Source organism: Plasmodium chabaudi (genome assembly GCF_900002335.3).
Source record: "Plasmodium chabaudi chabaudi strain AS genome assembly, chromosome: 5".
NCBI classification, from domain to species: domain Eukaryota; phylum Apicomplexa; class Aconoidasida; order Haemosporida; family Plasmodiidae; genus Plasmodium; species Plasmodium chabaudi.
In genome coordinates, this window is record NC_030105.2 from 478,806 (window position 1) to 501,011 (window position 22,206).

A 22,206-nucleotide genomic window follows, 5' to 3' on the forward strand; every position below is an offset into this window, starting at 1 on the left:
TGTGAATGTACAGTATGGTAAAGTAAAAAAAAAAAAAAAAAAAAAAATAATAACACAATAAAAGTAGAATAATATACAATATGAGAATATTTATTTTTCCAAATATGTTAAACTCCTAAGATTTTTGTGTCAACTAATTTATATGCATTCAGTATATGCTACATTATTACACCTTTTTCCCATTTGCTTACTTTGCTATAACACACTTAAGTCACGTTGAAAAATAATTTTTTTCCAATATAAAACAATATTTTTCACACGTTTAAAATTGAATTTTTTCATGATGTGCTAGGGAAGTATAGTAACACGTGTATTATTTGCATTGCGTTTATTTTAAAATAAATGATATGATATAATGCTGGGGAAGGAAGTGTAATTATACAAAAAGTATAAATGTGAAGAAAGCAACAATAATGGAAACAAACGATAAAACGTATGATTTTATTCTGGTCGGAGGGGGGATATACAGTTGTTGTATGTATTATTATTTAAAGAAGCACAATCCAGAAATCAAAATTTTAATTATTGAAAAGGGAAATAAACTAGGAGGTTGTATACAAACAGAGACATATAATAATAATGTAATATATGAATTAGGGGCAAATGTATTTAAACTATGTAATAATAGTTATAAGTTAATTAAAGACTTAAATTTATGTGATCAAATTGCAATAATAAATAAAGGATTAGTACGATATATATCTTATGAAAATAAATTATATCCACTATATTTAAGTTTTTTAGGATACATATATTTTCCTTTAATTTCATTTACAAATAAAATTAAATTAATATATAAAATATTATTTAAAAAATATAAGCATGTTAATTCATATCATTATGATATATCTATAAAAAATTATATGAAAGAAAATTTCGATTCTCAGCATTATCAATATTTGTTGTTACCGTTAATATATGGATCTAGTGGGGGGCATGGAGATATTTCTGCACTTTCTTTTTTGTCTCGAAATTTGAAGCTTGTTCATAATAATAAAAATTCATTAAGAATATGGAATGAAAAAATAAAAACCATTGATAATGACATTATTTCCAAGTCTAGTCTTACAAATTTTAACAATAATAATTCAATGAATGTAAAAAAATGTTCTCAATCAAGTTGTGCATCAACCGAGTATGATGATAATGTCACACTACTAAATCATGCAGACACAAATCATAATGAACATGGTCATAATAGAAAAAATACATATACCACCGAAAACAGTGATATAAATACAAATGCTAATACAATTGAATCGGTGCCCATTTCAAAACCCGTTTCTATAACAACACCAGCACACAAACAGACTCCCTACAAACGCCTTAATAAAAATGTTGATGAAAGAAACAAACAGCCATTGTTTGAAAATGGCACACCGAATCAATATAAACAAAACTTCGTGTTATCCATCATTGGTTATTCACTAAAAATTATTAGAAATGTTTTTTTTTCTATAAATTATACAATATATAAATATTTCCCTATGCTATATAGTAATATAGGTAATAAATTTTTACAACGTATTGAAGAAGAAGAAAAAAAAAAATATATTGGAAAAACAGTATCATTGAATTATGGATTATATGAATTTATTCGTCATCTAAAAAAACATATACATGAAAATGATATATCAGCAAATACAGAATTAAATTATATAGAAAAAAATATGAAAAATAATATATGGACATGTAATATAAATAAAAATAATACAAAAACAAATATATATAGTAAAAATATTATATTAACTGTTAATTCAAAAATGTGTGCAAATATATTAAGAAAAATTTTACCTACCCAAATAAAAAATAATCTTGAACAATTTTCCTATTCATCTTTAATGACAGCAAATATATATTTTAATAAAGAAGATATAACAATACCTAAAAATTTATTTGGCTTATTATCAGCGGAACAAAATGCACATATACTTGGCTGTTTTTATGCAAATAATATGTTTACAAATAGGTGTGAAAATAATAAAATTTTATTAACCTTATATATAAGAGACACCAATCTACCTTCTGAAAACAATGATGAACAATTAAAAAAAAATATATTAAATAATTTAAAAAACATTCTACCAATTAATAATGATGCTAAACCAACTATATTAAATGTAACAAAATGGAAAGATATTTTACCTGCATATTCAGAAAATTATGAAAATAAATTAAAAGAATTTTTAAATGAATTAGAAAATCCACAATATCAAAATTTATTTGTAGACGCAGGATGGATTACTGGCACTTCCATATCAGACCGAATATCCTCAGCTATGGAATTGTCTGATTATATCATAAAAAAAAAATATTAGCTAGCCATTTTTATATTTTAAAAATAATGGTTATGGCTAGTCAATATTTCTGCATATGCATATATCCGATTTGTTTCGATGCCCTATAAGACAATTTGTATTTATTATCCAAACAAATAGCAAATATTCATTTTTAATAAAATCAAAATATGCTTCCTTGGTTTTGGATATATATTTGTAAACTTTTATTGCATATTTTCAAAATACGAAAATGTGTGCATAATTTTGTATACCCTTTTTTTTTTTCTTTTATGTTTTCCATTTTTTGCCTTTTATTCTTTACGAATAATAAACTATTTGAACAAATACAATTTTTATACAAAAAAAATAAAAAGTTCATCTAAAACAATAGTTTATCCATATTTATAAAACGATAAAAAATGATGTAATAAAAATAAGGTGAAATAATAAAGTGAAATAATAAGGTGAAATAATTAAGTGAAATAATATAATGAAATAATGACAAACAAAATAACTTCAATGGGCACACACAAATATGTCCCCATACTATATATGGCTATATTTTTTTTTTTTTGCAAAATAGCTAGCTGAAAAAAAAAAATCGGACATAATTGCACACACCATTGCCTACAAGACATACGTGTGCGATGTTTTGATAAATAGTTTCTGTTTCGTAATATGTACTAATACATGGATTGCTTTATTTTTTTTCTTGCTTTTTTCTTTTCTTTTCTCAATTTTCATACGGGCGAAAACACGCCTTGAGACGCAATGGGGGATTTGCAATTTGGACAGGTAGCACTCCTGATCAGCCACAAATCAATGCAAGCTTTATGAAATGTATGATTACATAACAATAATGTTCTGGCGCATTCATTAATTTGAAGATCATTTAAACAGATAGAGCATTTCATATCATCGGGAACACTATTTATATAATAATATGGTAAGCTATTAATTTGTTTTGAGTTAAGTCCATTTCTATATATATATATACCATAATCTTGCATTAGATCTATATTATAACCCCATCTTGAAAAAAAATCATTTGGCTGTATATTTGTTAATCGTCTTTCATATAATCTAGCTTGATATTCAAAATATAATGATAAGGAAATAAAAAATAAATATAAAAAAATCCAAATATAACAAAGCGCAATCCATAATATAATAAACCATGGATGATTATTTTTAGGTAAGCATTTTGGTGTGTATTTAATAATTTGATATATCCATACAGTTCCAATAATATTCCATATAAAAAAAAATGGAAATAAAATAAATATCAGTATAGCATTGATAATATATGGCGGACCATTTCTTCTATATATTATAAAACTTTCATTATTGTTACTTAAATATTGAGATAAAATATGTGCCAATCTATATAAAACAATCGATATAAATGATACAACTAGCCATAGTTGTATTGGCTTATGACATTTTGAAAATTCTTCCCATTGCATAAATATATCACAGATTGAATAAAGCACGGAAATTATTAAAATAAAATCATTAAAGCTTAAACGTACCCCCGCATTATACCTTTCATCCTCCATTTTTATTTTTCCTCTTTCTTCTTCTCAAAAATACTGTAAATGGCATTGCAAAACGAGGCTATTCTTCATTGACAAAGTTCACAAGTATTAAAAAAAAAAAAAAATTTATTATATTCCTTCATAAACTATTAATGTAAAATTCCAATTTTCATATATACTACGTATATACGTATTTTTACCATTTAAAAATACTCAGCATTTTTAATACCCCTTTTTGTCCTTGATTTTATTATTATTATTTTTTTTTTTTATTATTTTTTAATTTATTTTTTATGATATTATTATTTATTTTTTATGATATTATTATTTTTTATTTTATGATATTATTATTTTTTGTTTTATGATATTATTATTTTTTGTTGAGGAGAGCGGAACAGGTGTAAGCCTACCTCAGGTAGATTATCATGAATTTTTTTTTGTGCCAAATATATTTTTTCTAAATTAATATTTTCATATAATAAAAAGTTGCAATTCATTAGGTTTATATTTTTTTATTTTTTAACATGATAAACTACTTAAAATGGAGAATATCAAAAATTTCCCCCTTTTTTGTAACTCATAAAAGTATATATTTTATTAATTTAAAAAAAAAAAAAAAAAGTTGATTACCATAAATTTTATAGTTTAAAATTGGTATATATATATTATATAAAAAACAAAATAAATAATATAAAATATAAGACAAAAAATATTATGACTTGTTCATAAAAAATAATAAAATTCATAAATTTTAAAGTGGAAAATTGTTTAAGGTTAATTAAAAAAAAATAAAAAAAGGAAAATAAAATCAGTAGGAGAAAAACAAAGAGAGTAAAATAAAATAAAAACAATAGTGCTACATTAATATTTTCCCCTATGTATACAAATTGATTGATAACTTTCGCTTTTGTGGTATGGTTTATTTTGCTAAGCATTTTAAAAAGTTATATATATATATATATGCATTCTTATGACTCTATTATTTCAAAAAGAAATGCCATCATATTTACTTCAATAGGGTACTTCTGTCTAGTGCCCACCATACAGAATATCGAATATAAAAATGTAGTGTCATGAAGTTATTGAAAGTTGACACCCAAACTGTACTATGAGCCTTTCTACTTATACAAAAGGCAAAAAAAACAACATAACTAACATTAGTTTGTATTTTTTTTTATTTTCTTTTTTTACATTTTTAGCGTCTCTTAAATTTTTTCTTCTTCCGATTTTTTCCTCCCTTCTTTCCCTTTGATGGAAATTTACGTTTAGTTTTATTTGGCTTAGTTATTGTGTCTTTATCAAAATTATTTTTGGATTTGTTGATATGTTTCCGATTATTTTGTTTGCTATTTTGTTTACTATTTTTATCGATGTGCTTATTTTTTGTTTTTTTATTTTTCACATTATTTTGATCGGCATTTTTTGAATGCTTTTGGAAAAAGTCATGAACATTTAAACTGTCTAGGTTATCTTTAAGTTCTTCAATTTTTTCAAGATTCTTTTTTTTTTCAATAGCTTTTTTTTGATCTAATACTTTCATCGATCCACCATTTTTATTAAATTTTTTATTAAGTCTTTTTAATTTATTTTTTTCTTTAATTTCAGACATTTCATGATTTTTTAAAATATGTTCTCTTACCTTTTCCATATGTATATCACTTTTTATCATTTCTGCTAAAAAATCATATGGTCTATTAAATGGAATATTAAAATTTTGTAATTTTTGTAAACATTTTAAGACATTTGTGTGTGCAAAATCTGCTAATACTTTTTCTCTTATATCACATTTTCCAAAAAAATTTATTTTTTTTAAATGAAAAGTTTCTGAACAAGTCAGGTCTAATTTATCCAACCACCCATTCTTTTTATTATCTACATTTATTTCTATTTCTTTTAATTTTTTTCTTAAAAGTTTTTTATTTTCAATAAACTTTGGTGTTACCTCCTTTCCATCATTGTAAATATTATTATCTAAATTTAAACGTTTCAACATTTTTTTTTTTAAAACATTACTTTTTAAAATATTTTTTATATTCATAACATTCTCATCATTGTTGGCTAGCATTTTCTTTAACTTCTTTATTACATTTGCATTATTTATTTTATCAGCTTTTTGAGATTTACCTTCCTTTTTTATTTTTTTACTTCCAGTTATTCCATCTTTTGATTTCTTACCCTTCAGTAACTTTATTTGTTTCATGGCTTGTTTAATAAATAGATCATCGTCGTTGCTACTTAGTACTGCGTTTTTTTTTGCTTTCTTTTTTAAGCCTTTTGTTTTACCATCCTTTAGGACATCCTTTTTTGTTTTTAATTTTTTTTTCTTTTTCTCTATGTCCATTATATTGTCATCTTTCATAATGGAAAGGTTTGTCGTATATCTTTCCCAACTTTAAAATAGCAGTTATTAGGTTTTTTTTTTATTTTTTTATATTTTTTTTTGCTTTCGTTACAAAGTAAATAATATTTTTTATTTTACAAACAATGGAGTAGCATAAAAAGGTATCGTTGTGTTGTTCGGCTAAATTTTGTTTATTTTGTTTTCCTTATTAACAATTTTTTTGCATATCTGTAAATTCCTTTTCTCATGATAATGCTACTATATTAAATTTCTTTCTGTTTTGCATATTTTTTTTGAAAATTTAAAAATTATATATTTTTTTTTAAATACATTTTATATACTAATATTTTATTAGTTAAAAAATATGGCATAATATAAAAATATATACATACATATATAATATATACGAGATATTTTTTTACCACTCTTAAAGAGAGTATAGGAAAAAAAAAACACTAACATATCTACAAATATTGTATACATATAATATATTTATTTTCATATTTCAATGCATATATATATTACATAATCAAAATAGAATAAAATATTATATTTTAAAAACTATTTTTAAATAATTTATCAATCTATAAAAAAATATTTTTTTTTTTATTTATATTGGCATATATTCGTTCTGCTAAATATTTTGCCATCGTTGTAATAAATTTATATTTATGTTAGCGAATAAAAAAAAGGTTAAATATTATACGTCCATTTTCAGCATTTTCAACATTTTCAGCATTTCAACATTTCAACATTTTCAACATTTTCAACAGTTACAATGCGCACGTGACATATTAGCAAAGCATATCCAACTGTCATATAGCTCACTAATTAAGAATAACAATTTTGTAGCATTGTATCGAAAAAGGGAAACCCCTTGGACATAAAAGTTTAGAAATTACCTGAACAGTTCATACGATAGTAGTCACATAACAAAGTTAATATATTGGCAACATGTCGAACGAATTTGATGATACAAATGTTGAAGAAGTTGCTGATGGGATTAGAGGAGATAAAGCAAAAACAAGAAAAGGAAATTTAATTTTAAAAAAAAGGGAAGGAGAATATCAAGAAAGTTCAAAAAATTGTTTATTTATATGTAGTAATAAAAGAACAGAAGAATTAAAAAATTTAATGCATGATATATATATAATTCAAAAACCATATACATGTTATATGCCTAAATTACATCCACAATTAGTAAATATAACTGAAAAAATTGATAAGATTGTTGAAATATGTATTCATAATACATGTTCTTTTTTCTTTTCAATATTTTCAACAAAAAAAAATCCATCTAGATTTATATTAGGGCGTTTATATAATAATAAAATTCTAGATTATTATACATTCTCTCTTCTTTCTTTTATACCAATGAGCATATTCCCATCCTCTAAAGAAATTCTATTTAGTACTAAGCCGATTGTGTTAATACAAGGTTCATATTTTAATATGAATGAAAATACAAAATATTTAAAAAATATTCTGTTCGATTTTTTTAAACATAAAAATGTAGAATCTTTTACAAAAAATAGTTTGCAACGGCTAGTTGTCATATCTGCTTATGAAGATACAGGCGATGCTCCGTCTCGCAAATTTGTCACTCCACCTGGCCAAGGCGAAGAAAGCGGTGAAAACAAAGAAGGCGAACAAAATGGCGAGACCAAAGAAGGTGAACAGAATGGCGAGACCAAAGAAGACGAACAAAATGACGAGAGAAAAGAAAGTGGCGAAAGCGGAAGGACAAAGAAAAAGCGAAACAAATATGTCATGTCGTTTAGGCAATACATTTTTAAAAAAGGAATGTATCAAAGCGAAGAAGAAAATGATAGTCCCAAATTGGAGGAAGTCGGACCACGCTTTGAATTTACCCTTGACTCTTCACAAATACCAAATTATAATTTATTCCAAGAAGCAATAAAGAAATATGATATACATCCAAAGAAAAAAGAAAAAAAAATAAAAACTGATGAATTCGGTCATGATATTAAAAGGGTTTATGTTCAAAAACAAGACTTTAACAAATTACATACAAAACATTCAAATTTATTTAAAAAATCAAAAAAGTTTGGAAAAAAAAATAAAGCAACTGCCCAATGAGTCAGTAAACCTATCCATAGATCCACATGCATGTGCATATAATCATGCTTATTTAGACTATTTTCTTATTTGTTTTATTTCATTTTATTTGCATTTTTTCATGTTATCAATCTATTTCATTACCTTTTGCAATCGAAAAAAGTTTATTTTCTTAATTGATTTTATTTAATTTTAAAACTCGATTTTTTCAGTTTGTTTTTTAATATATTTTTTATTGCGAAAAACAAAAAAACAAAATACGCGATAAGTTTGTAGAGCGTATTATTTAGGTAGTTGTGCAAAAGATATCTAAAAATGTGCACACAATTTTCATAAACAAAAAAAAAAAATAAAAATGAATTCACATAGTTATTTTTTACAAAATTATGTAAAAAGTATGAATCACTAATGGGATTCTATTTTTATATAGGTCCATGAATTGTGTATCCTTTTTTTTTAAGAGATTTTCTTAAAGATAAAACTCGTAATAATTGTTCATTATTCCATTTTAACATGTCTGGATATTTACTAGCTAATATGTTTTGAAGAATATCTTTTTGGTTTATAACTTCTTTTACTAATTTTTCTTCTGCTTCTGGGATAGCACTAATTGTAAGATTTATTTTTTCTAATACTTTTTTAAGATTTAGACTTGTTTGATTGTCGAAAATGTTTTTTTTATTTTTATCTTTTTTATTTGTTTCGTCTTGAATATTATATACATTTTTTATTTTAATTCCATTTTCTTCAGCAGTATCTTCATTATTTGTTCTATCGATAAGTTTGATTCCTCTTCGTTGACCATTTGATGTATTAATTTTTTTTATTAAATTTTTTCCAAAATCAAATCCTTTAATTCGTGGATTATTTTTATTTGAATTAAGATTATATTCATCTTCATCATATCCACTAGTTCCATTTTCTTTTTCATTATCTTCTACATTATAATAATTTGTTTGATCAATATTTAAATTATTTTTCATTTTTTTATTTTCAAACGTATTTTTTACATTCATTTCTTGATCTGGTTCTATAACATATGCATTTGGATTCAAATTATTATTTACATCATTATAAATATCTTTCCCTTTTTTATTTTTATTACTTAAGGAATATAACCCTTTTCCATATAAACCCGATTTATTTATATCACTTTGATTATATTGTGTTTTATTTTCGTTTCCATTTTGTTTGCTACCCTTACTACTAATAAATGAATATAAAACATTTCCATAACTATTAGGAATTGAATCTGTTTTTTCATTATAATAATTTTCATATTCTATATTATTTAATTCGTTTGCTTTTGTCTTTAACTTTTTTTTATCACTTGAATATAAGCCATATTCATTTTGTTCTTTATAATTATCATTTCTTTTTTTATTAGCCAAATTATATAACGTATTTTGGGTGGTACTATTTTCATCTATTTTATTTTCTGATATTAGATCTTCATCCAGGGTATCATCCGTTTCATCACTTTCTTTTTTATTTAAAAATAAATATTGTAACCTACTTTTAATTTTATGGAAATTCGATAATATAAGTTCTTCTTCGTTTAATTTATTTGCATCAATATTTAAAATACCCAAAAGAAAAAGAGCATGAACAAATGAATAATATATTTTTTTATTTTCATTTAGCATTTGAATAGCTGTTTGTGGAGAGGCACGAATTAATTCTTGTAACCTATTTATTATTAATATAATATCATGCATATTCATATTTTCAATTATTGATTGTCCATATTTTGTTATATCTCCATTTTTGTTTATTATTTCCATTTTTTTTTTATCAAATTGTATATTTCTCAAAATTTCTGAATTAGCAATGTCATTTTTGTCATTTACCTGACCTTGTTCATTTTTTCCAATTTCTTGACTTTTTTCGTCTTCGCTATTTTCCTCATCCTTTCCAACATCCTCCTGTTCACACACTCCTCCCTGAAATATCTCAATCCATATTTTGTGGTTTTGATATACATTATTTTCAATAAATGAAATTACGTCTTCTTTTTTATTCCTGAAATGTAAATAGCCATAGCTACTTTTTACTCCATACTTTGTCCTTTTCAAGCTAGCGAAAAAAAAAAAAAAAATATACAACCTAATATTATTACATTCTTAAATCATAGTACTATGCAAAAAAGATAAAATGGTATATTACTTAGTGAATGCAAGATCAAGGTGTGGAGAAAAGTATTCTTTTAAACTATTTTCTGTAGCTTCATAAGGTAAATTGGATGCTGTATAATAAGAGAAAATAAATAAATGTTATATATATATGAACAGGTCATATTATTTCTTCGTTTTTTTTTTCCAAAATTCTTACCAAAAAAAATGTTTATATCTTGATTGTCTACCATTTATAATGTTGGGAATGTAGTAATTTCTTTTTAATATTAAAAGGTGAAAAAAACAAAACATAAAGGAAAAAAATAATACAAACAAAATAGTTTGTATTTTAATTATTAATGAAAATTCTCCTTGTAACTTTCATTTTTTCTGCAAATTATAATATGAATAAATAATGCAATAATGTAATTATTTTTTTTTCACTTATTTTTGCTCCTTAGCGAAACAAAACTCTTTTAGAAATTATCCAAAAAATAATTAATAACAATAAATAAATAATAATATTATTATTAAATAAAATATGTATGCATATATATAATAATAATATTTTTTTTTTATTTAACAATTTTTGTTACCCATTTTTTATGCTATACATTGTTAATGATTGATTAAAAGAATGTTGTAAAGGGGTACGATTTAAAAAATAAAAAACTGCAAATGTAGGAATAATCATGAACAAAATAAAGTTAAATAGGTAAAATTATATTGAATTGTAAAGGTTGCAAAATAAAAAATTTGTGAACAGTCGTACCTAAATGGATGCATGTTTGGCGGCATATTTTTATACAATAATTATGATTTGGTAAGGAAATTATTTTCTCAACCCTTGAAAGTTTTAAAATTTAATAGAGCTATAAATGCTTCATATTTATACAACTTAATATGTTTATTGTAACGAAAAATAAAAAACAAAATACAATTAGTGTATGACATAACTACATGAGAAATATTATTTCATGACAATAATATTGTCTTAAAACACTTCATTGCAACGACTCTTAATTTGCATATTTCAGATATAAATTATTTATAAGAACAAGAGAACTTGTTTAATTAAAGTTCGGATTATTGTAAATATGTACTATTACATAAATATGAAAAAGTGTTGTTTTCCATTGTAAAGACCTACACATAGAATTTCTATCGACTGATATATATACGATTTGTATATGTGTGTAATTTTATGATAAGTTAATATACTTATTATTACTTCACCATTTTGTGCTTTCAATATAATAAAAACGGTTAAATATTTATAGCGTATTAAACAATATAAAGTTTAACACATTAATCATATGCCTTTTTGAAAATAGCATAACTCATTATAAATTAAATTTTCGGATAAAATAAAAAGAGTTAAAAAAAATTAAATAAAAAAGCGAGCAAAAATGAAAAAAGTATATATTTAAAAAAATTCACGCATAACTATTATGCATTGTTATTTTATTTTTTTAATTTAAACATATAAATAGGTAATAATAATTGTGAGAAAGAACATTTTTCTTAATGTATGAAAATCGCAAAATTGGAAATTTAATAAATTCCCTTGTATTATCAAAACCACTCATAAAATAGGAATACTAATAACATTGAGTTATGCAATGGCAAATATTCAAGTGATTTTCTTATTTTTTATAGTAATTATTTTGTATTGTTAAAGCATATTTACACATCAATATAGTGAATAGGGAGGCTGAAAAAAAAATATATACTTGTCTAAGATTAATAAAGCATGTATATTATGCTGATTTAGCAATTATAATATTACATGTCTATAAAATTAAAATTTTCTGCTTTTCAATTTTTCCAATAATTCCTGATTATTCCCCGGTAAAACAGCCTTTGCCCCTAACAAGCTAAATGAAAAAAAAAAAAACATAAAAATTATGAACATGCAATAAATAACTGAGTTGTGTATGTACAAGTCATGCACAAAGCCGTTATCGCATAGTTATTGGTTAGCTATATATTTTTTTTTATAATAATAATTATTTTTTACAATTTCTTTTGGGATGGAGTCGTATTAAAGCTGGGTGTATTATAGTCTACATTATCTGTTGCATCATAGTCCAAATGATTATTTTGTTCAGCGGCTTGGTTCGGGTTATTTAAGCCCATACCGCTATACACTTTTTGAATTCTCTCTTTTTCAGCAATAATTCTGCAATGAGGGTAAAGTATAATATGTCCGTATGCACACACATATATATTTATGAAAGCAAAATGATGTTTGTCACAGTATATTATGTACAAGTCATATTTTTATTCGAATAAAACTAATAACAACATTAACAACAATATAATATATAATGACATTTTTTCGATTGGTATTTACTTGGATGCCTTCTTTACGGCCTCCATAGCTATATCTCCCGAAAACCCACTGCTATATTTCTTTAATTTCATTATAATATGTTCTTTTCTAAAAATTAAGAAAATGGATTAATAAAAAATATATACATATATATATGCACACATGTTCACCCTCTTTACGTATTAATGCATTTCACACAGTAGGGGTATATTTTTTAAAGCATTGTAAGTAACTAAATTCAATATGTTAACTTATGCATTCACACAATATAGACATATTAATCGACATAATTATTGTACATTTATATGATAATTCGAATTTAGAGTTTTCATTTTTTATTATATTTATTTCTCTTTTAACATATAAGTTAATACAATAAAATTATAGTCATACTATACTGTTATACAAATTTAACATGTTTCTTTACCCTGTAGTTGTATTTTCCATATTTTCATCACTTTCATTGTGGTCATTTAAATGAAGATCATTATTATGTTCCTCTTCGGTTACTGTATTATCACACATTTTTATATTTTTACTTTCACATTCAAAGCATTAAAAAAAAATTATATCCTTAAAAAATTTACACAATGGTATATTATTTATAAGCAATGTATATATAAAGCAGTGAAAGAAAAAACGGAAAAATATAATATGTCAGATATAAAAATCAATAAAATTGAAAAATTTGTAAAGCCAATAAATACTTAAAATGGTTGCTTATAATAATGTACTAATTTTTATCTTATTAATTTAAAGATAATTGCTTCAAAAAATGTAAACAGGAATTAAAAAAAATCATAATTTCCTTAGATAGGTTATTTTATTATTTTTATATTGATATTTTTTTTGCTACTTTATTTCGCTGCTTTTAATTTTTTTATATTTAATCCCGAGTTTAATGTATAGACAATTGGCAAAGGGATGTGAAAAAAACGGAGAATTTACCATACTTTGATAAAATCTAAAAAATATGGAAAATTTGTTATTTTTCCTTTGAGTTAATTTTTCATTCGATTTTCTTTCCTCATTTTTATTATATATATAGCAAGTACAATAATTTTTTTTTTTTATTTAAAATTGCATTATTTTTTTTAACTTAAATTCGACAATGTTATAATTTTGTTTCTTTTTTATAATATAAATATCAAGTTATTGTTTATTCACACTTTTTTAAGCATTTTTAACGATTTTATTACATTGGGAACATAACCTTTCCTTACTAGCCTATCCTCTTTAAATCGCCGTATCCAAATTTCACAATATATTTTGTGTATCTTTATTAATGACAAATAAAAGAACTAGGAACTATATTTAATTTGTTCGATATTTTTAAACTCGCTATAATTTATTACTATGAAATATCCCTTAATACGAAACCATAGGAAATTGTCATTATTATTTTTTTTTTCCTATCTGCATGTTTTAATTATAACATAAAATTTGGTTTGGAGAAAACTTACAGCTTTTATTATTTGTTTCGATTTATCTTTCACCTTTTTTTTAAATTGATAAACATTTTTATATGAAAAATGGTTATCAAATAGCGTAAATAACGAAAAGAGGGTTGCTCGAAATTAAAAAAAAAAAAAAACAACAGACAGTCTGCTACAAATGTTGTTACACTTTTTATAATATAAAGAAAAGGGTTTATGTGGAGGTGTGTTCATTTTTAATAATATATATATGTAATTATATTCAAATAAAATGGAAAAAAATTTTCCAAAAATTATTTGGATAATCCTCAGGTTTAATAAGAAGCCATAAAACAATGACACTTGGTGTAATAGCTGTTCAATGTTGAAAAAATGATGCTCAATAATTTTATATTAATATATATATTTTTATAGTTTTTTTTTCAAACCTTTTTGATTTAATATTGAAAAATATATTTCCCCATGCAATGCCTTTTTACACTAATTAATTCACCATTTTATAAGATAATATAAAGGTTTTACACATGCTTATATATAGCTAAATAAATTTTAAAAAATTATATTTTCCCTTTTAAATAAATAATAGAGAAATTTCCTTTAATTTATATTTTTTTATTGTGTTATGTTGTAAAAAATAAATATTGCAATTTTTTTTTTTTTTTTTTTTTTTTTTGAAAAAATGGCTAGCTACCATTCTTTCCTATATATATTTTTTAATATAAAATTTTGATGTCAATGTGTAAGTATGTAATATAATTTTTCAATCATTTGATAATCTATTTTTGTAACTCTTTTTTGAATGTTCATTTTTGATTGATTTGATTTTTTTGTTTTGTTCTTTTTTTGGTTCTTTGGACGCTCTAAAAATTTTACACTCACCAATATTTTATTATTTTATTTATATATTTTTTATGATGCTACTCTAATTAAATTTAAGAAAAATATAGGATTACACCAAAAAAAACCTAAGAAAAATTGCCATAAAAAATAGTAAAGTAATTCAAAACATAGGATGAAAATAAAAAATGTTTATAAATAATTTTTATTATAAATTGATGAAGAAGATTTTAAAACGCCATAACTATCTCATAATTGAAGAGAGCACAAATATTTGTACATGATAAATATATGGACTATATAACACACACACATATATATACATAATATTATATATATTATTTTCCTACATGATGTTTTTATAAACTGATTATTATTTCACACACATTTATTTCTCATGACATATTTTTAACGAAATAAAAAAAATAACATCCCCTATATACACATACGTGTATTCATTATTTTCCGAGCTCAAGCATTTACTTCATTACATTTGTAGTTAATTATAAGCTTATGTATTATAAACATTTTTAATAAAGCTTATTTTTTTTTTGTGCATTTGTCCGTTGATATATAAATGTGAATATTATTTATCTTTCACACATTATATATACATATTTGTGCATACTATTTTAGTGCAAAATATGAGTGTATATAAATATAGCTTTCATAATCGTTTACTATTTCTAAACATATAAATATATACACACACACCTATTCATAGACATTACATAATTGTTAAAATATTATTATTGTTTATTTAAATTATTTACTAGTGCATTTAACAGTATTATTATTCCGCTTTAAATATTCTATTTGTACTTTTTTTTTTTTTTATTTGTATCGCTATCTATAGTATATGTCGGAATGTATTTATTTTTTTAGTTAGATCGCGATATTTTGAAAAGTTAAAAAAAAATATAGAGCAATATTTATATTTTTTTTTTTTTTTTGTGTTTTTTTTTTGTTGAATAATTAAGTGAAAAATGAAAACGCAGATTACTAGCTATTTATATGCATATGTCCTTTTTGCTATTATTCAAATAAAATATAATTCCGCAAATGAGACATGTGATAATTGGGGGCCATGGAGTCCATGTAATAATCAACTCACGACTAGGACATGTTTAAATAATCCATCTTTAAAGGAAGAAGAAGATTGCACACAATGTAAGGAATGGACTGAATGGCTTGAATGTAAAAATGGAAAAAGAAGTAGACACATTATTAATTGTCCTTTTATTATTGAAATTCAAGATTGTATGACAGATATTAATGGCGAAGTCATAAATAAAAATAAACAAGTCATTTTTGAAAATCCGGATTCCGAAAATCAAGAATGCCAATCTAGTAATACCGAAAGTACTATAAAACCGCATTTTTTACAAACTCAAGATAATCCTCAGCCAGCCCAGGCCCAAGGCTCTGAAAAAAAGGAAAATCCACCAACCACAGGATCAGATATTCAGACAACGAAACAAAAGGAAGCAGGCACACCTGCTGGTACAGATAATCTCAAAAGCGCAAATAAAGCAGATACGGAAGCAGAAAAAACGGCCGCAACATCTCAGGATAAAACTATCACTGTCACTACTGATGGGCAAACTACTGAAGGAGAACAAGCTAGCGGAAAATCTGGTGATGATGCTCAAAAATCCACTACTAAAGAGGAAACATTGGGAGGAAATACTGACAAAGTAACCACTGTGTCGAATGTAAATGGAGAAGGAGTCAAAGTATCAGATGCTACAGTACCAGAAGCAAATACATTAGAAACCGTCACACCACCAGTAAGTACAGGACCAAGCGCTGAACTTGGAATGAGAGACGAACCTTCGAAACAAATTTCGCAAGAAGGAGATTCAGAAATCGGTACACTTTTAAAGCAAACAGTAGATATTCCAGGAAATACAGACACACTCGATAATTTAGCAAGTTATGGACAACTTGGTAATCCTGAACACGGTATTCGACAAATTCCTGGCGGACCTGAACCAAACCTTGGAAATGTAATGGGACCAGGAACTAGACCAACCCCACCAGGAGGTCCAGGAGTTCCCGGTGGCCAAGGAGTTCTCGGTGGTCAAGGAGTTCCAGGAGCTCCCGGCGTTCAAGGAGTTCCAGGAGTTCCAGGAGTTCCAGGTGTTTCAGGTGTTTCAGCTGTTTCAGGAGTTCCAGGTGCTTCAGTAGTTCCAGGTGCTTCAGTAGTTCCAGGTGCTTCAGTAGTTCCAGGAGGTCCAGGAAGAGCAGGAACAAATTTATCTTTAAATTTACCTCCAGGTTCACCTTTAGATCCAGCTTTAGGGCGATCTCCAGGCTCATCTTTCGATCCACTTTCAAATCCATTTTCGGGTCCAGCTCCAGGTCCATCTCCAATTCGCAAAGAAATAGGTATGGAAGAAACTCCAGGGTTCAGTGCAACTCAAAATGAAAGTGTTGATGACATAATGAGAACTAATATAGACCCAATACCATCAGAAATGAATACCGACGGTATATCTTCTCCTACACCACCAATGGAAGATACAGATTTAAATGTGTATAATAGTGATTTAAGTTCAATGGATGTGCATAATTATAATGGTCCTGGTGCGAATAATAATTTACATTCACATATGAACCCACCTCATGGTGAATCAATGGGCAGAAGTCATAAATTTGGTGCACTTAGAAATGGTAATATAAATAAAAATAGTTTTATTATTGTAATAATAAGAAAAGTTAATTTTCATCAGTTTGCAAGTGCCTAAATAATATAAATTATAATGATATTTTTTTTCATAACTTTTTAGGTCCCCCATCAAACTTTCCTGGACAAGAAGGTCCATATAGAAATGGGCATCCCATGAATAATTCAAACACCTTATATGAAAGCTCTCATAAACCAAATTTAAGAAATAATGGAACTGATGAAATCTCTTTTGAGCATAATAACGAGCATAACAGATATGGTAGTCATAACCCAAATGATACGCACGAAACAAGCGAACAAGGCGAACTACATGAACTACGCGAACCACACGAATTGCATGAACCACATGAATCGTATGAACTACACGAATCGCCTGAATCGCATGAATCACATGAAGAACATGAGGGTGAAGAAAGAGATCAAGATAATAGACAAAGACGATCAAGATATAATAATTCTGAAGAGCATGATCATTTTAGTAAATTATATGTAGCTAGCGGTATGGGTGTAGTTATTCTTTTAAGTGGTGCTATAGCTAGCTATGCTTTATACAATGATAAAAATAAACAAAATACCGACTCTATATTTAACAATGGATTTGCTGATATTCCAGCAAATAAAATGATCCATGAAGATGAATTTTGGGGCACTGAGTAGGTGCATACAATTTAAGAGAGGTGGTACCCCATCTTAAATAAAATTAATCATTTGAAATAGAAAGATATAAAAATATTCATTATTATATACTAAACAAATATCAGAGATATATATTTTTTTTATATGGTTTACATATTTCACACATTTGTGCATACATTTATGCCTAATTAAAACATTCTCTATTTTTAATCAGATTTTATTTCTATTTGTTATGCATTTTATTTATAATATTTTTTTTAATGATTAATTTGGACACATGAAAAAAAAAATGTGCATATTTAAGTAAATGTTAATTTACATAATTCAATATAATTTTTATTCGTGGTCCAACTCAAACTAATTCAAATTAATTTTTTTTTATATATATAATATTTATTGTCTTTTCGTAAAAATAAAATAAGTTATTAAATAGGGAAGTAAAAAAAGCAAAACAAAAAAATAACATCACCATGAATCTTCACACAATTGTGAATTCCCTTGAACTTTTGGTAATGGCTTACCAGTAAAATAATAATTTGAATGAAGTAAAGTACCAAAAACAATAGCTCCCTATAAAAAAATTTTGGAAATTAAAAAGTTTGTGTGTGTATTAAAAATTGTATACAGCTAGCCAAAAAATGTAAATTATTTTTTTTTTTTTTTTTTTTTTTTTATGAAAAAGTTACTTGTAAAAAGAGCCAGCTCCACCAAACATATTCAGACATAGGGGATACCATGTTTGTTGCAATTTCTGAACAAGTGTAATAATCTTCTAAGTAATGGGTTAAATGTGGTTTACTAAAAGATATGTTTCTTTTTATTGCATAGTTAAAAGGTCTCATTCCATGTTTTACATATGCGTTAGCAACTATACTATTAAAGGATGGACTGCATATCATTTTTGCAGTATGGGTACCCAATTTTTTTGTAATCATTTTTTTCTTTTTTTATTTAAATGACCTGCATATATATATGTATATTATTTGACTAATTTTTGGGGAATGCTAAACACAATCATCCAATTTATACGCTCTTTTAGAAATATATTTAAAAAGGTTTGGTAATTTACTTTGGCGCAATTGTGGGCATATAATAATTGTAAAATACGGATCGTACGAAAAAGTACTTATTTTTGCATATACATTGAGTATATATTATTGAAAAATAATAAATACAATAAAATAAAGAAATATATAATGCTAAACTGAATATAATATGTAGCTACTATGCTATATTAATTTATAGCATAACGTACGAAATAATTATATGTATGTACGGCTATCCTAATATTTATTTAACTTACCCTATTTTTGCATAAATAACACTTTTCCAATATTAAAAAAGTGACACACTAAGGTATAATTAATAATAAATAAACGAACAAGCAAATAAATATGAAAGAAAAATATTCAATTTCAAATATTAGTGCGTATAAAAATATGCACAAAAATTATATACGCCTTACAAAGTCATATTTTTTTTTATTTTTTTTTTTAATGGAAAAAAATATTTAATGGCTGTACATAAATATTGGCACATTTAAACAACATAATTTTTATATAGTTAAAAAAATGTATATATTTATTTATATTTCCAAATAATAGTGTGCCAATTTTTATTATAAAAGGAATAAAAGTTTTACCCTAAGTAGTATATTTATCCTATTGCATGAAACACCGTATTTATAAAGAATGTAAAGTTGTAACTTCATTGTCATTTGTCACCTTTTTAACATGCACAAATACAATATCGTATAAATCGCTGGATATTTTACAAAAACGCAACAATAAAAAAGTCTTTTCATTCATCCCTGATCGCAATTTGTTTGGCATAAACTAATATATGGTTACATGACATCATAAATGAATTATCAATTTCAAACAACCAACTTTGTACTATCTTAAATACGAAACAAATAAAGCTAGTCAAACTTTTACTATATATGTATAGTACGTGTGTGTGTGCCTAAGCAAGCACATGCCCAAAAGTTGGCCGATATTTATTTAAAGAAAAAAATATATATTAAAGAGTTTACAATAAAGCGAATAAAATAGAAAACATGTATATTAATTTTTAATTGAAAAAAAAATGTCATAGAATATATATATATTTATCGGTGTTAAAACCTAATTAAAAAGGGGTCTTAACTATATAAATGCTTTTATTTATTTTGGTTATGTTCAATCGCATATAACCACTTTTGCTTTCACTTATTTATGGGTATTATTAATGTATATTTAATTATTTTGAAAAAATAAAGAACGCGAATTAGCCACAAACATGGTTATATATGCATACACACACATATATTAGTGCATGCTTACATAATTCAAATTCGTGACAAAATTTCGAGCTATCCTTTCTTATTTAAATTATATTTTTTCGTCTACCTTGTTAAGGTGACCCCCATTTATCCCATTAATTTCTTTATGTTCCTTTTTTTCATTATTATGTTTATTTTTTTTGTGTGGGCAATCTTTTATTTCTTTTTTAGAATCTTGATTAGTATTATTACGTAATAGTAAAGATATTCCATATATACCCAATTTACCTGCTAATATAATAGCAACTCCTGTTGCTGCTAATACACTTGATGCTGCCTCAATTATTCTTTTATAAAAATAGTTTTCATCACGTGTTTTAATTATTGGGTAATTATATCCATATATTTCATATGGTGGGGAATCATATAAAATATCATTTTCACCAGAACAACAAAAAGTATTACTACGACCATAATAATTATTGTTATACATATATGGTGTAGGCTCTGAAAATAATAGAGGATCTAAATTTTCATATGTCACCGTATCAATATTATTATTATTGTTACAAAGACAACTTAAAAAGCCTTTACTATTTCTTGTTCTATTATTTGATGCATTATAAAATGGGTTCATCATATTTAAAAAATTATCATTATAACCTTCAAAAAGTGGCATTTCTTCTGTATATCCATTATCAAGCATATTTTGTGGTTCTATAAAAGTTTGATCATATTGGCGTATATATCTAGGCATAGGAATCTCAGTATATATTTCTCTTTTAGGTCTAAATGGTACTTGTACTTCTTTAGGTACATATCTAAATCTTTTATATTTTTTTTTTACAGCTTTTTCTACATATTTATATTGTGGAACATTTACAACATTGTAAACAGGTTTTATTCTAACCTGTTTTTGTGGAACCTCAACATTTTTATATATATATCGATCTTTATATATTGGTGTCTCTATATCTTTTACTACAGGATATGCACGATATTCAACTCTGGGAATTTCAACAACTTTTTCCTTGTACTGAATTTTTGGGACGTTTATTGTAGTTTCTTGTACAATGTTTTTTATACCGGGGCTTCCCGCAACCTTCAAAAAAAAATGTAAAATGTGTAAGGGGCACACACTAAGCATTTCCAATGCACATAAGCAAAGACTTGTTCATATGTATGTACATATATATTAATTTTCATTTTTATGGTACCTCGAACTTTCGAAGATCTTCCATGGTGGTGCACTGGGAGCCGTACATTTTCCCAGGCATATATATGGGTAAAACACCTATTCTGTGGCCTCTCTCATTATTGCAAATGCTATCATACATTATTATATCGTTTTTTAATAGAAATTAAAAATGCATATACAATGTGCAAGTCTGAGTGAATGTATTACTAACGCAGCATGCGAGTTGGTATAGGAAAAAACAGAAATGTATACGTGCTCAGGGATAAAGAGTCTACGTATGTATACCCACACTATTTGCCTTTAGTTTGTTTATAATAAAGTGAGAAATATAATTGCTTAGTGGGTTGTACAATTATAGCAAATGGATAAATAAATAAAAATAATGAAAAAAAACGGAAGCTAGAATAAAACTCGTATTTGAACTTTTACCACATTCCTCACTCTCAAAAAATTATATT

The 22,206-nt window shown here is 25.2% G+C and overlaps 9 protein-coding genes across 9 annotated transcripts; 3 read left to right on the forward strand and 6 right to left on the reverse strand.

Moving 5' to 3' along the window:
* Positions 1 to 413: 413 nt before the first annotated feature.
* PCHAS_0512300 (protoporphyrinogen oxidase, putative) lies at positions 414 to 2,318 on the forward strand (the record flags this gene model as incomplete). Its single annotated transcript, XM_016800156.1, has 1 exon — positions 414 to 2,318. One exon carries the CDS (start codon positions 414 to 416, stop codon positions 2,316 to 2,318), a length of 1,905 nt encoding a protein of 634 aa, XP_016655194.1.
* A 701-nt stretch (positions 2,319 to 3,019) lies between these two features.
* Positions 3,020 to 3,838, reverse strand: PCHAS_0512400 (RING zinc finger protein, putative; the record flags this gene model as incomplete). The annotated part of the gene is made up of 1 exon (XM_739214.1): positions 3,020 to 3,838. One exon carries the CDS (start codon positions 3,836 to 3,838, stop codon positions 3,020 to 3,022), a length of 819 nt encoding a protein of 272 aa, XP_744307.1.
* Positions 3,839 to 5,012: 1,174 nt separating this feature from the next.
* Positions 5,013 to 6,176, reverse strand: PCHAS_0512500 (rRNA-processing protein EBP2, putative; the record flags this gene model as incomplete). Its single annotated transcript, XM_740817.2, has 1 exon — positions 5,013 to 6,176. One exon carries the CDS (start codon positions 6,174 to 6,176, stop codon positions 5,013 to 5,015), a length of 1,164 nt encoding a protein of 387 aa, XP_745910.2.
* A 936-nt stretch (positions 6,177 to 7,112) lies between these two features.
* PCHAS_0512600 (nucleolar preribosomal assembly protein, putative) lies at positions 7,113 to 8,258 on the forward strand (the record flags this gene model as incomplete). The annotated part of the gene is made up of 1 exon (XM_740815.1): positions 7,113 to 8,258. The coding sequence occupies one exon, from the start codon at positions 7,113 to 7,115 to the stop codon at positions 8,256 to 8,258; it is 1,146 nt and encodes a 381-aa protein (XP_745908.1).
* A 401-nt stretch (positions 8,259 to 8,659) lies between these two features.
* On the reverse strand, positions 8,660 to 10,602 carry PCHAS_0512700 (partial CSTF domain-containing protein, putative; the record flags this gene model as incomplete). Its single annotated transcript, XM_016800157.1, has 3 exons — positions 8,660 to 10,313; positions 10,404 to 10,482; positions 10,569 to 10,602. 3 exons carry the CDS (start codon positions 10,600 to 10,602, stop codon positions 8,660 to 8,662), a joined length of 1,767 nt encoding a protein of 588 aa, XP_016655195.1.
* A 1,550-nt stretch (positions 10,603 to 12,152) lies between these two features.
* Positions 12,153 to 13,211, reverse strand: PCHAS_0512800 (conserved Plasmodium protein, unknown function; the record flags this gene model as incomplete). Its single annotated transcript, XM_016800158.1, has 4 exons — positions 12,153 to 12,228; positions 12,372 to 12,533; positions 12,708 to 12,794; positions 13,114 to 13,211. The coding sequence occupies 4 exons, from the start codon at positions 13,209 to 13,211 to the stop codon at positions 12,153 to 12,155; spliced, it is 423 nt and encodes a 140-aa protein (XP_016655196.1).
* Positions 13,212 to 15,945: 2,734 nt separating this feature from the next.
* On the forward strand, positions 15,946 to 18,308 carry PCHAS_0512900 (merozoite TRAP-like protein, putative; the record flags this gene model as incomplete). The annotated part of the gene is made up of 2 exons (XM_016800159.1): positions 15,946 to 17,635; positions 17,752 to 18,308. The coding sequence occupies 2 exons, from the start codon at positions 15,946 to 15,948 to the stop codon at positions 18,306 to 18,308; spliced, it is 2,247 nt and encodes a 748-aa protein (XP_016655197.1).
* Positions 18,309 to 18,752: 444 nt separating this feature from the next.
* On the reverse strand, positions 18,753 to 19,222 carry PCHAS_0513000 (conserved protein, unknown function; the record flags this gene model as incomplete). The annotated part of the gene is made up of 2 exons (XM_016800160.1): positions 18,753 to 18,857; positions 18,974 to 19,222. 2 exons carry the CDS (start codon positions 19,220 to 19,222, stop codon positions 18,753 to 18,755), a joined length of 354 nt encoding a protein of 117 aa, XP_016655198.1.
* A 1,437-nt stretch (positions 19,223 to 20,659) lies between these two features.
* PCHAS_0513100 (inner membrane complex protein 1m, putative) lies at positions 20,660 to 21,887 on the reverse strand (the record flags this gene model as incomplete). The annotated part of the gene is made up of 2 exons (XM_016800162.1): positions 20,660 to 21,652; positions 21,768 to 21,887. The coding sequence occupies 2 exons, from the start codon at positions 21,885 to 21,887 to the stop codon at positions 20,660 to 20,662; spliced, it is 1,113 nt and encodes a 370-aa protein (XP_016655199.1).
* Between the last annotated feature and the right edge of the window lie 319 nt (positions 21,888 to 22,206).